General features: G+C 39.7%; 1 protein-coding gene across 1 annotated transcript in view; it reads left to right on the forward strand.

Moving 5' to 3' along the window:
• kcnh4b (potassium voltage-gated channel, subfamily H (eag-related), member 4b) overlaps positions 1-10,487 on the forward strand; it is a 61,993-nt gene extending 51,506 nt beyond the window's left edge. The window contains exons 12-16 of the mRNA XM_061709374.1: positions 57-95; positions 4,335-4,723; positions 6,028-6,119; positions 6,904-6,980; positions 8,438-10,487. Coding sequence (XP_061565358.1) covers positions 57-95; positions 4,335-4,723; positions 6,028-6,119; positions 6,904-6,980; positions 8,438-9,463 — 1,623 coding nt within the window. The 3' untranslated portion in view covers positions 9,464-10,487. The remainder of the gene's footprint in view (positions 1-56; positions 96-4,334; positions 4,724-6,027; positions 6,120-6,903; positions 6,981-8,437) is intronic.
• The last annotated feature ends 616 nt before the right edge of the window (positions 10,488-11,103 follow it).

Genomic DNA, 11,103 nt, shown 5'->3' on the forward strand with positions numbered 1-11,103 from the left:
CTCGGTTCTAAGCATATCATTTGAAATCCCTGTTGTTTTTCTTCTCATCACTGTAGGGTCTCAGCAGATTCTGCAGGTCACCCAGACTTCCTCATGTGAGTATCCTCCCAGTCTCTAATGTGTTTCCTTTTCAAGACCACTTTTCCTCAACATGCTTTTGAGCTTCTTTTTTTTCCTTTTTTAATGAGTAAATGAGCATATAAATCCTGTCTTGACTGCTATCAAATTGGGAGTAGGCAAGGCCATTCAGGCAAAGACTGCAGTTAACGATACATTAACGGCATGCATATCAGTACCTGTTTCTTTTAGTAGCATGTGCATGTGTCTTGTTTTTTCTGGGTTTTTGTTTCTCAAAAAATGTCAATGTTTTTCTGGGACATGCTGCACTGCTGGTGTGTGTACTGCAGGGGCTTGTCCAAGGTCTTCCCCTACAGGTTGAAACTCATTTAGACTAGTCAGAGCAGTTCGGTCCCTGGAGTTTGCTCACTAACTGGGTCAATAGCTCTCCTAATAGGGAAACCTTGTGAACTACTTTTCTCACTGTGGACTGTATGCGTATTAACCCGTTTTTTGATATTTAAAGAAAGTTCACAATGCTCACTTTATCTGCTGCTAAAGTTTGAATAAAGCGGGAACAAATATGTACGCTGACTATTCCACGTCACAGATCAGAGGTCATTACGAATAATAATAATGTTATTAATTATTTTATTTATGTATGTGACATTTAATAGTTGAAAACCGATCAACATAATATTCTTTTTTCATACATAATATGTTTGTATGACACACAAAAACAGAATAAAATACAAATCAATCATCACCCCCACCCTCCCTCCCCCCTCCCCTCGGACCAACCAAATTACGTAATGCATAATTATTTTGTATCACATTTGCCTTGTGTCAATATATACGCAGACATAGTACTAGTACTTATATATTTACGCAAATATACCACATATAAATACACATCGATACACCAAGCCGAAGAAGAGCACCTTATAAGGTCAAGTCCAATTTTAAAACATGTTTTGGAGCACCTCTGCGAATTGAGACCATGTTATTAACCCATTTTTTGATATTTAAAGAAAGTTCACAATGCTCGCTTTATCTGCTGCTAAAGTTTGAATAAAGCAGGAAAAAATATGTACACTGACTATTTCACGTCACAGGTAACAGGTCATTACGTATAATGAAACTAAATTTAGCTTGAATAACTAAAGAACCGTGTATAAAACAATGGATCCGTATTATGAACATGCGACGTAGGCAGTAATCACCTGCCTGAGACGGTGGGGGTTTGTCTGCTGAAATCACCCCCAGTCACAGGAAAATGACTGACTCTCACAACTTTCCAATGCCACAACCTGGAGAAATTGATGAGCCATCTATCACATTTTCTATCATCTACTCCATCAGTGGGTTTTATTCCTGCTTTTGTCTGTAATCTGTGCAGACCTCTTTAGAATTCTAAACACTGAGCATTGTTAACATAAGTGATGCTCTATAAAATGACAGATGATAAATATTGATACTTCATACTCAGAAATACATTTACACCCTGCTCAGTGCTGTTTTAGGTAGTCAAGTGGTAACAAGTTTTCCTTTCAGTTGAGTCAGTCTGAAATCTATCTTCTCAAGTGATTTAAGTAAAGTAAAGCATAAAACTGTGTCCCTTGCAGAGGTGGGTAGAGGAGCCAAAAATTGTACTCAAGTAAAAGTACTGTTACTTCAGAATAATATGACTCAAGTAGAAGTAAAAAGTAGTCATCCAAATAATTACTTGAGTAAAAGTAAAAGAGTACTTGGTGAAAAAACTACTCAAGTACTGAGTAACTGTTGAGTAACGGCTGATTAATTTTTTTTAACAAAACCATTCAAACAGACAAAAGTACAAAATAATCATCTTCAGGCAAATTAAATCAATAAAATAAATTAAAATTAATAAAAAATAAAAAAATAGCTTAAATTAAAATAATCTTAAAGTAAATTCAAGTACTTTAATAAATAATAAAATAAATAAAATAATAACAGAATAAAAAAATAAATTAAGCACAAGTAGCACAAAATTTCAAGCCTTTGTACTTTTCTTTTTTAACCAGGCAGAACTAGAACAAGCCCATGAACTGATATAAACTCCTGTGTGTGTTTGAGTCTGTGTAAATGTGACAAAACATGCAAAAACAAACATTTTTCCCAAAGAATCACCAGTGATGTCATGAGATTGACGCGTACGCGGATAAAAGGGATAAAAGAAAAGTAACAGCTCAACGTAGCCTAATGTAGCGGAGTAAGAGGAACAGTTTCTTCTTCACAAATCTACTCAAGTGAAAGTAAAAAGTATAGTGATTCAAAACTACTCCTAAAAGTACAAAATTTCCCAAAACTTACTCAAGTAAATGTAACAGAGTAAATGTAACTCGTTACTACCCACCTCTGGTCCCTTGTGACTGGAGGGAGCTGCTACATGACAGCAGAAACAGTCAATTATCCTCACCAACTGAGCAAATAGTGCAAAGATGTCAAGTAGCTGATCTTCTAACGTCATGCTGAAACCACATATCAGCAATTTTAATTCAAGCAGGTGTCAAGCTCCAGCCTTATAAGCAACTTCTACTGGGTTATTTGCTCCATATCTGGACTAGGGATGGGCGGTATGGACTAAAAAATGTATCACGGTAATTTCTGGCATTTATCCCAATAACGATAAAAATGACGATTAAAAAAAATACCAATTCAACTCCACCTTTGTAACTATAAATCTATCACCACATTCAGTCTTTGGAGCCCCCAAATCACTGCTCTAAAAGATACTAAATACTACTAAACTACTACTACTACCAATTAAATTGAATTGATAAAAACCAAATAAATGAGTTACACCTGTACTGCAAAACTGTAATGACTCAGATCCTCCATGTGTGTTACACAAACATGTATCAACGAGAATTTATCCTTTTTTCTTTCTTCCTTCCAGGCTAATTTCCTTCCTTCCTTCCTTCCTTCCTTCCTTCCTTCCTTCCTTCCTTCCTTCCTTCCTTCCTTCCTTCCTTCCTTCCTTCCTTCCTTCCTTCCTTCCTTCCTTCCTTCCTTCCTTCCTTCCTTCCTTCCTTCCTTCCTTCCTTCCTTCCAGGCTCCTTTCTTTCCTTCCTTCCTTCCTTCCAGGCTCATTTCCTTCCTTCCTTCCTTCCTTCCTTCCTTCCTTCCTTCCTTCCTTCCTTCCTTCCTTCCTTCCTTCCTTCCTTCCTTCCTTCCATGCTCATTTCCTTCCTTCCTTCCAGGCTCATTTCCTTCCTCCCTTCCTTCCTTCCATCCTTCCTTCCTTCCAGGCTCATTTCCTTCCTTCCTTCCTTCCTTCCTTCCTTCCTTCCTTCCTTCCTTCCTTCCTTCCTTCCTTCCTTCCTTCCTTCCTTCCTTCCAGGCTCATTTCCTTCCTTCCTTCCTTCCTTCCTTCCTTCCTTCCTTCCTTCCTTCCTTCCTTCCTTCCTTCCTTCCTTCCTTCCTTCCTTCCTTCCTTCCAGGCTCCTTTCTTTCCTTCCTTCCTTCCTTCCAGGCTCATTTCCTTCCTTCCTTCCTTCCTTCCTTCCTTCCTTCCTTCCTTCCTTCCTTCCAGGCTCCTTTCTTTCCTTCCTTCCTTCCTTCCAGGCTCATTTCCTTCCTTCCTTCCTTCCTTCCTTCCTTCCTTCCTTCCTTCCTTCCTTCCTTCCTTCCTTCCTTCCTTCCTTCCTTCCTTCCTTCCTTCCATGCTCATTTCCTTCCTTCCTTCCAGGCTCATTTCCTTCCTCCCTTCCTTCCTTCCATCCTTCCTTCCTTCCAGGCTCATTTCCTTCCTTCCTTCCTTCCTTCCTTCCTTCCTTCCTTCCTTCCTTCCTTCCTTCCTTCCTTCCTTCCTTCCTTCCTTCCTTCCTTCCTTCCAGGCTCATTTCCTTCCTTCCTTCCTTCCTTCCTTCCTTCCTTCCTTCCTTCCTTCCTTCCTTCCTTCCTTCCTTCCTTCCTTCCTTCCTTCACGTACGTTGTGCGTCGATTTAACACAGAACCATAAATCAGTTTTACACAAAAACGTCATCAACGGGAATGTATCGTTTTTACCACGACATGACAAATTCTTACCGTGGGGAATTTTTTTGGCGGTTTATCGTGAACGGTAAAATATCACCCATTCCTAATCTGGACCCTGATGTTGATGTTCATTTCATGATGTAAAGTAAATTGGTTTTATTTCAAATGAATACATAATCTGTAAAAACCTCCGCAAATGATATGTAACTTATTTTTAGAAATGCTGCTTTTTTGTAGAATACACAGTAAGTCTGTGTGTTGCCTTCCTTCTCCAGCAGGAGCCCAGGCTCCCCTCTATTGTGGAGACCAAAGGTGACATCCCTGACGACTCCTTCCACCTTTCTCCAGCCACTCGCTCGCGCCACAACCTGATGCTTCCCAACTTCTCCAGCCCCGTTCGCCGCACCTCCCTGGGGAACCTGCTAGGCGACGAACTGCGCCAGTTCAACGCCCTGAGACGTTGCCGTTCACCAAACCTCAGCCGCGGCTTTCTCGGGCAGGGCCTCTCCCCGCAGCCACCGTCAAAAAGGGAGCACAGCGCTCCTGCGTTGTCCTCTAGCCCAACCTCCAGTTCAGCCCGAAGAGAGTCGGGAGCTGGACAAAAACCTTCAAAACTGCTCATCCCAACTGTCACCTGTTTTGCACCGCCAGATCTTAGTCCAAGGTATTGTTCAAAATCTGTCACCAAATTCAGTTGTTGCAGCACAAACAGAGTGCAAACCTCAGGGCCATGCAGAAGAAAAAAATATTTGAGAGGGGAAGATTTTTTTTTATTGTGTACTTCGAGAAAAAGGTCGAAATGTCGAGATAAAAGTCGAAATGTCGAGAAAAAAGTTGAAATGTTGAGAAAAAAGTCGAAATGTCGAGTTTAATGTTGAAATACAATTTCAAGAATAAAGTCGAAATTTCGTGAATAAAGTCGACATTTCAAGAATAAAGTCAAAATACATTTCGACTTTATTCTCGAAATTGTACTTCAACATTAATCTCGACATTTCGACTTTTTTATCGACATTTCGACTTTATTCTCGACATTTTGACTTTTTTCTCGAAATTATACTTTAACATTAATCCTGACATTTCGACTTTTTTATCGACATTTCGACTTTATTCTCGAAATTGTACTTTAACATTAATCTCGACATTTCGACTTTTTTCTCAACATTTTGACTTTTTTCTCAACATTTCTACTTTTTCTCGACATTTCAACTTTTTTCTCGAAGTGCATAATAAAAAAAAAATCTTCCTCTAAGTTATTATTTTTATTTTTCTTCTGCCGGCCCTAATACTCTTCCGTAAAAAAAACAGATTTTACTTAACCACTTTTTTTCCACCTTAACTAAAATGTATGGTACACAAATAAAGTGGTGTTGTTTTTCTTTTCTCTGTGTCCACTTTACCATCTCAGAGTGGCATACTTCATTAAGTACACATCAGTACAAATTTGCCCTTGTGTCTCTGTTATATACTATTTTGTCTCTCGAAGACACCCCGTTTCAAAATAATAGTCAGTCTATAAAGCAAATATACACTCACCAGGTATACCAGATGTACCGTATAAAGCAGCCAGGATTTATTTATATACTGGTCATGAATAGATCAGTCTATTTTTAAAAAAATGAATAGTTTCAGCAAAGTGATCATGTAAATTGGGTGTATTTGCATTGCATATTTCAACAGATGTCTCTGCATTTCATTACTGGAACATCCTATCCACCTGCCCCGACCATCTTTATATATAATGTATCCCTAAGTCATCTAGTCAGCTCAAGATATGGGTACGGGCGGGTTCATTGGGCTCAAGTGTCACCCCACCCCTCCAGACGGGGCTCCTCTCTTGAAGTTTGAACCGACATGGGTGTCTGCCAGCAGCAGCTCTCATGCCACATTCCTGGCTCATCTTGTGGCTCTGATGATAATTGAAAAAGCTCTACTGTTACACTAACCGGTGTTTCCTCCTCCTGCCAGGTTCGTGGATGGCATCGAAGACAACGGGCACACGTTCCAGTTCACCGTAGAGCACAGCGGGCCTAGGACCAGCACGGGCAGCGGCACCCACGGTAAGTCAAACTGCCTCCAGCTGTGAGGGTGACACGGGTGACACGGGTGCCAGATTGCTGGAGGTCGATTCAAAAGTTCAAAAACAGTGCGTGCCACAAGACAGGCCTGCCTCCTTGTGGGGAAACGTGAGAGCACAGCAGAATGAAACAACAGCCGTGTGTCGAAAGAGTCAGAGAAGATGTTAAAGGACAGCTGAGGTCACAGCGCTGTCCTCAGCATCACAGTTTTTACTGATGATCACAATCCTTCAGGGACTGCTATCAGGTTCAGATCATCTTAGATTAAACTAATTTACTTTACTTGGCCTAGCAGACATGTCCAACAACCCACACTGTAATATAATGTTGTAAATACTGAAAACTCTTTTTGGTGTAAGTGTTTTGTTTTGGGTTTTGTGGGTTTTTTTTTCAAATTGATTCAGATTTCAGATAATCACATTGTTTTCTCAGAGTTTTAATGAGCAACCATCTGGCAGATCCCAAATTACTACACCAACATCGTAAATAAAGCCAAGACACTCTCCTGACATGGTTGTTCAAGGAATGAAAAGCTTTTCATCATCAGACAGTGATACTTTTCCAATGGTAAAATTTTCTTGGTTAAATTTAGATGGTTGTTTTTTTTTTTTTTTTTGCCAGACAGTGTAAAACATGCACTCCTTACACATTTGTGTGACCAAAACCACATATAATAATTTTGTTTCATAATAATGGCAACGTTGACGGTGCCCGAGTTGTGTTCTACTGAGTCGGGTGTTCATTTTTCTCCCTGTCTTTGCTCCAGACTCCACACAAGCTAATGCTGCTCTGCTGCTGGAGACAGGGGAAGTCAAGCAAAGCATCAGTCAACTCAACCTTAAGGTACTGGACAGCCACCAAACGGATAATAAGATTAAAGGGACTAAAGATAATGCAGTCACACATTTAAATCCAAGCATATCATCTTTGCTAGAAATGGAAATATATTGATATTTTAAGTGAGACAACCTAAAACGTTTTGTTCAGGGGATATTACTGTGAAGTTTACAGTATATGATAGAAATATTTCTTTCTAATTTGTATTTAATTTTGTACTAATTTTACAATTTAAAAAGTGCTTTTAATCGATATAACAATGTACATGAATATATAATTGATGCTGATTGGTTGTTCACTTTAATTAGAGGATTGACGTGTTTTTTTAGAGCCGATTGGCACGAAAGCAAACAGTTTTCCTACTAAATGACAAAATGTTGCCAAAAGTCTGTTTTTTAATTCACCTTTCTTTTTTTGAACCTGAACACTCTTGTCATTTGTTTTAGAAAGTACTCCTCTTTTACCATTATTTAGTGGCTTTTTTTCTGAGAATTTAGGGAACACCATTACAAATAAATTTATGACCTGTAATCATCGCGGACATTTAATTGGAAAACATGTAATTCAATCAAACTTAGTAAATTCCTCCCCGTCTTCCAGTCAGTCTATGCACTCTTAATCTGGCTGTAAAGTAGAGTGAAAGCGGGTGCAGTAAAAGGATCCAGATGGGTCCAGGTAGGTGTCTTCTCAAGTTCTTATTAATTAATCAGCAGGGCACTTCTGCAGTGCAGAGGATGTTCAGAAGTGCTGACTCGACACGGGGAAAAAAAAATGAAGACAATCCAGCTCTGTGTGTGACCCGTCTCGCCCTTTTTCCCTCTAGCATCACTCCCTTATTCCCAGTTTTCTGTCTCGTTTCATCCTTGTTTACATCAGTTGCATCCAGCAGTGTCCCTCAGGATTTCACTACATTATAAAAGTCATTTTAAAGGATTTGAAATATCTCTTCTCTTGGGAAGACCAAAGAAAATACATTTACACTTACAGGGAGAAGATGAGTTACAGGACTGTTTTCCTAAAAAAATTTGAATATTGTGATAAAGTCCTTTATTTTCTGTAATGCAAAAATGTCATACATTCTGGATTCACACTTAAGAAAACTCAAATATCCTATCTCAAAAAATTAGAATATTCTGGGAATCTTAATCTTAAACTGTAAGCCATAATCAGCAATATTAAAATAATAAAAGGCTTGAAATATTTCAGTTGATTTGTAATGAATCCAGAATGTATGACATTTTTGTTTTTTTAATTGCATTACAGAAAATAAAGAACTTTATCACAATATTCTAATTCCTGTATATGTTGCTCTTATGAATCCTTAATTGGATAGATCTGTTATGTAGTTTAGTGCTCCCCCCTGTGTGTTTTCACTTTGCTTTCTCAGTGTAATAATACAAGCCAGGATATGATATATTCAAGTCTTTTGATATCATGAACAAACGTATGCACTTTCTTCACAGATGGGCACATTAAACCAAGAGGTGTCTGAGCTGACCAAGAGCCTCCACCACATGATGCATCTCCTCCAAGCTCATTTATCTACACATCAGCACACGACCTCATTGCCCTCCTATCCTTACTCCATCCCAGTGGTGTCTGGCCCTCCACCGTCCTCTGACACTGGCATGCCACTCAACCCTGCTTCAGCTTATTGCCTCCATGATGATCCTGACAACCTCACACTCCACAGCCACCTGGCCTCTGGACACTGGAGCTGTGGTGGAATGGCTCAGTCCCAAAAAGAGAGTCACCAGCCCTCTAGTCCACCCACTAACTCCACTTTACCACATTCTGTAAACTCTGCAACTAAGTTAGGACCATGTCATAGCTCTGAGAACAAGACCTCCCATCTGTGGACCAGCCCGTCTCTTCTCAGCATCAGTCCAGACCACCAGGGAGGCAGTCCTGGCCTCACACCTCATGCAGGGCATGAGGACTCCAGATGTCTCAATACAAATCCAGCCTCCATCAGCCGCTCCCAGCCCATTTTGTGCCTCCAGCCTCCCGGTGATAATGATGAACTCTCTTGCCTTTTGTCTAGTCCCCCTACATGTATGTCCTCACAAAGCCTGCTGGATCCATCACCCATTTCTCATTCCCACCTCAACCCTTCACAAGCCTCAAACGAGACTCTCGGTGCCCTGATGCCCTCTGCACAATCACATCATCTGGTCCAGGATGCCACTGTCTTTCAAATCAAAGACTCACACCCCTCCGTCCACCCTCTTTCTTCCACTTCATCAACATTACCCTCCAAGCCCTCCGTCTCTTCTCTGGATTCTGGTCCAGCTCAGCTGGATGCTCTGGAGTCCTGCCTCCCACTGGGCGACCCATCTGCCTTGGAGCACACCAGTTTGGAGTGTCTACTGGGAAATGAGGACTCCACGGAAAGCAGGGACAGTGAAAGTGCGTCATCTCGAAGGTCCAGCATCGGCGTCCAGACTCAGAGCACTGAGCAGTCATGGTGCCTGGACCTCACAGACTGACGTATCCGTGTTTCAGGGTCACAACCGGAACTGAAATTAAGCAGCATGCAGAGGGAGACTATTTATTTACATGCAACTTCTTACAGTGTTTAAAGAGACTACTGGAGATGGTCAGTTTGTGTTCTACAGTGTATTTCCCTCTCTCAATTCTTGGGCTCTCACAGTTGTCACTTTCTATGCAAAAGCATGTATTCGTGCATTATCTTGGCTTTACTGACGTGCGTCTTCTACAAAAGCTCCACAACAGTGGCTGCAGTATATAATGTACATTTTTTCCAACATTCTCAGAGAATTTTGCTGTTAATAATATTTGTTACCTCCTTGCATGGTAAAGTTGTTTATTCTTTTTCCTAAGGAAAAGGTTTGCAAAATTAATGTGTAAGCATTCTGAATGACAACCTGCTGATTGTGTACACAGATACTGTATTTATATGGTAAATAAGTCAGAGTTGTTGGATATTTTAGTATAAAAAGGAACAAAAAATTACACACTTCACTTTGCATGAACAAGATGGAGTATGTCCACTTCATTAAATAGATCGCCTATTTTCTTTTCTTTTTTATTTACTAAAACTTTTCCTCAGTTCTGTATTTTTAATTGTGAATTCATAAAGTTTTTGGGATATGTTCAAAACAAATAAGTGATAAAAAGTAACTAAATGATTATTTCTGCTATGAGTCTGTAAAACATACCCTGTTTATGCTTTCCAAATGCTTCTTTCAGTCGTTTTGATAGATTTCCCCTTTTTTTTCTTCACAGAGGATACAATATACTTGAATAACGTTTATTGCCTGCTTCTGAACAAATAAAAAAAAAACAAATTACAAAGCAACAACAGTAAATGCTGCTAAATTAAACTTAGATAGATACGTGTGTTTAGCTAAAAAGTCGGGCCCATGAAATATTTGAATTGTATTAATTTACAAAAAAGAAAAGAGGGAAACAACTGAATGATGAACATTATTCAGAGTATTCAGGAATTTTATTATTTTTGAATGAGTTCTTTTTGGCTGACATAATAAAGATGCAAAAATGTTGCACTGTGTCCTTTACTGTGTTGTCACATTTGTTTACACAGTATTTTTGTAAAACGAACCCAATAAGCAACATATTGTACAGCATCTGCAACCCTGCCTAGCTGCAATAACACATCTGTTATCAGTCAGCCATCTACTATCTACTCTATCTAGCTTTCTGAGGCTAAGAAACATGTTTTTTTCTGGCATTTGAGATAAGCCAGACAAGTTTGGATAATCTTTAAGGTATTTATTATACATTTAACTTGTCTGTTTGACTGGTTGTTGACCATAATTAATGAGACCTGAGCTAGCATACTTGGGACTGCTGTTTTTTATTTGAGCAAGAGTAATGAATAAAAAATGTTGCCCCTTCAGCCACTTGAAGTGTGAGCTTTTATTAACTGCTAGCCAAAAGACTCAAAAGATTAGTTACCAGGGGCCTCATTTATAAAAGAGTGCGTAGGATCCATACTAAAAGTGCACGTAAAGCCAAAAGCCGAAAATGGCAGGCGCAAAAAAAAAATCCGGATTTATAAAACCCTGTGCACGCACACTTGCACGCAATGTTCGCTTTATAAATCACAGTCCAGCTGGAAGGTTGCGCAGCTGAATTCGGCTCA

The sequence above is a fragment of the Cololabis saira genome, chromosome 19 (assembly GCF_033807715.1).
Source record: "Cololabis saira isolate AMF1-May2022 chromosome 19, fColSai1.1, whole genome shotgun sequence".
In the NCBI taxonomy this organism is placed as follows: Eukaryota; Metazoa; Chordata; class Actinopteri; order Beloniformes; family Belonidae; genus Cololabis; species Cololabis saira.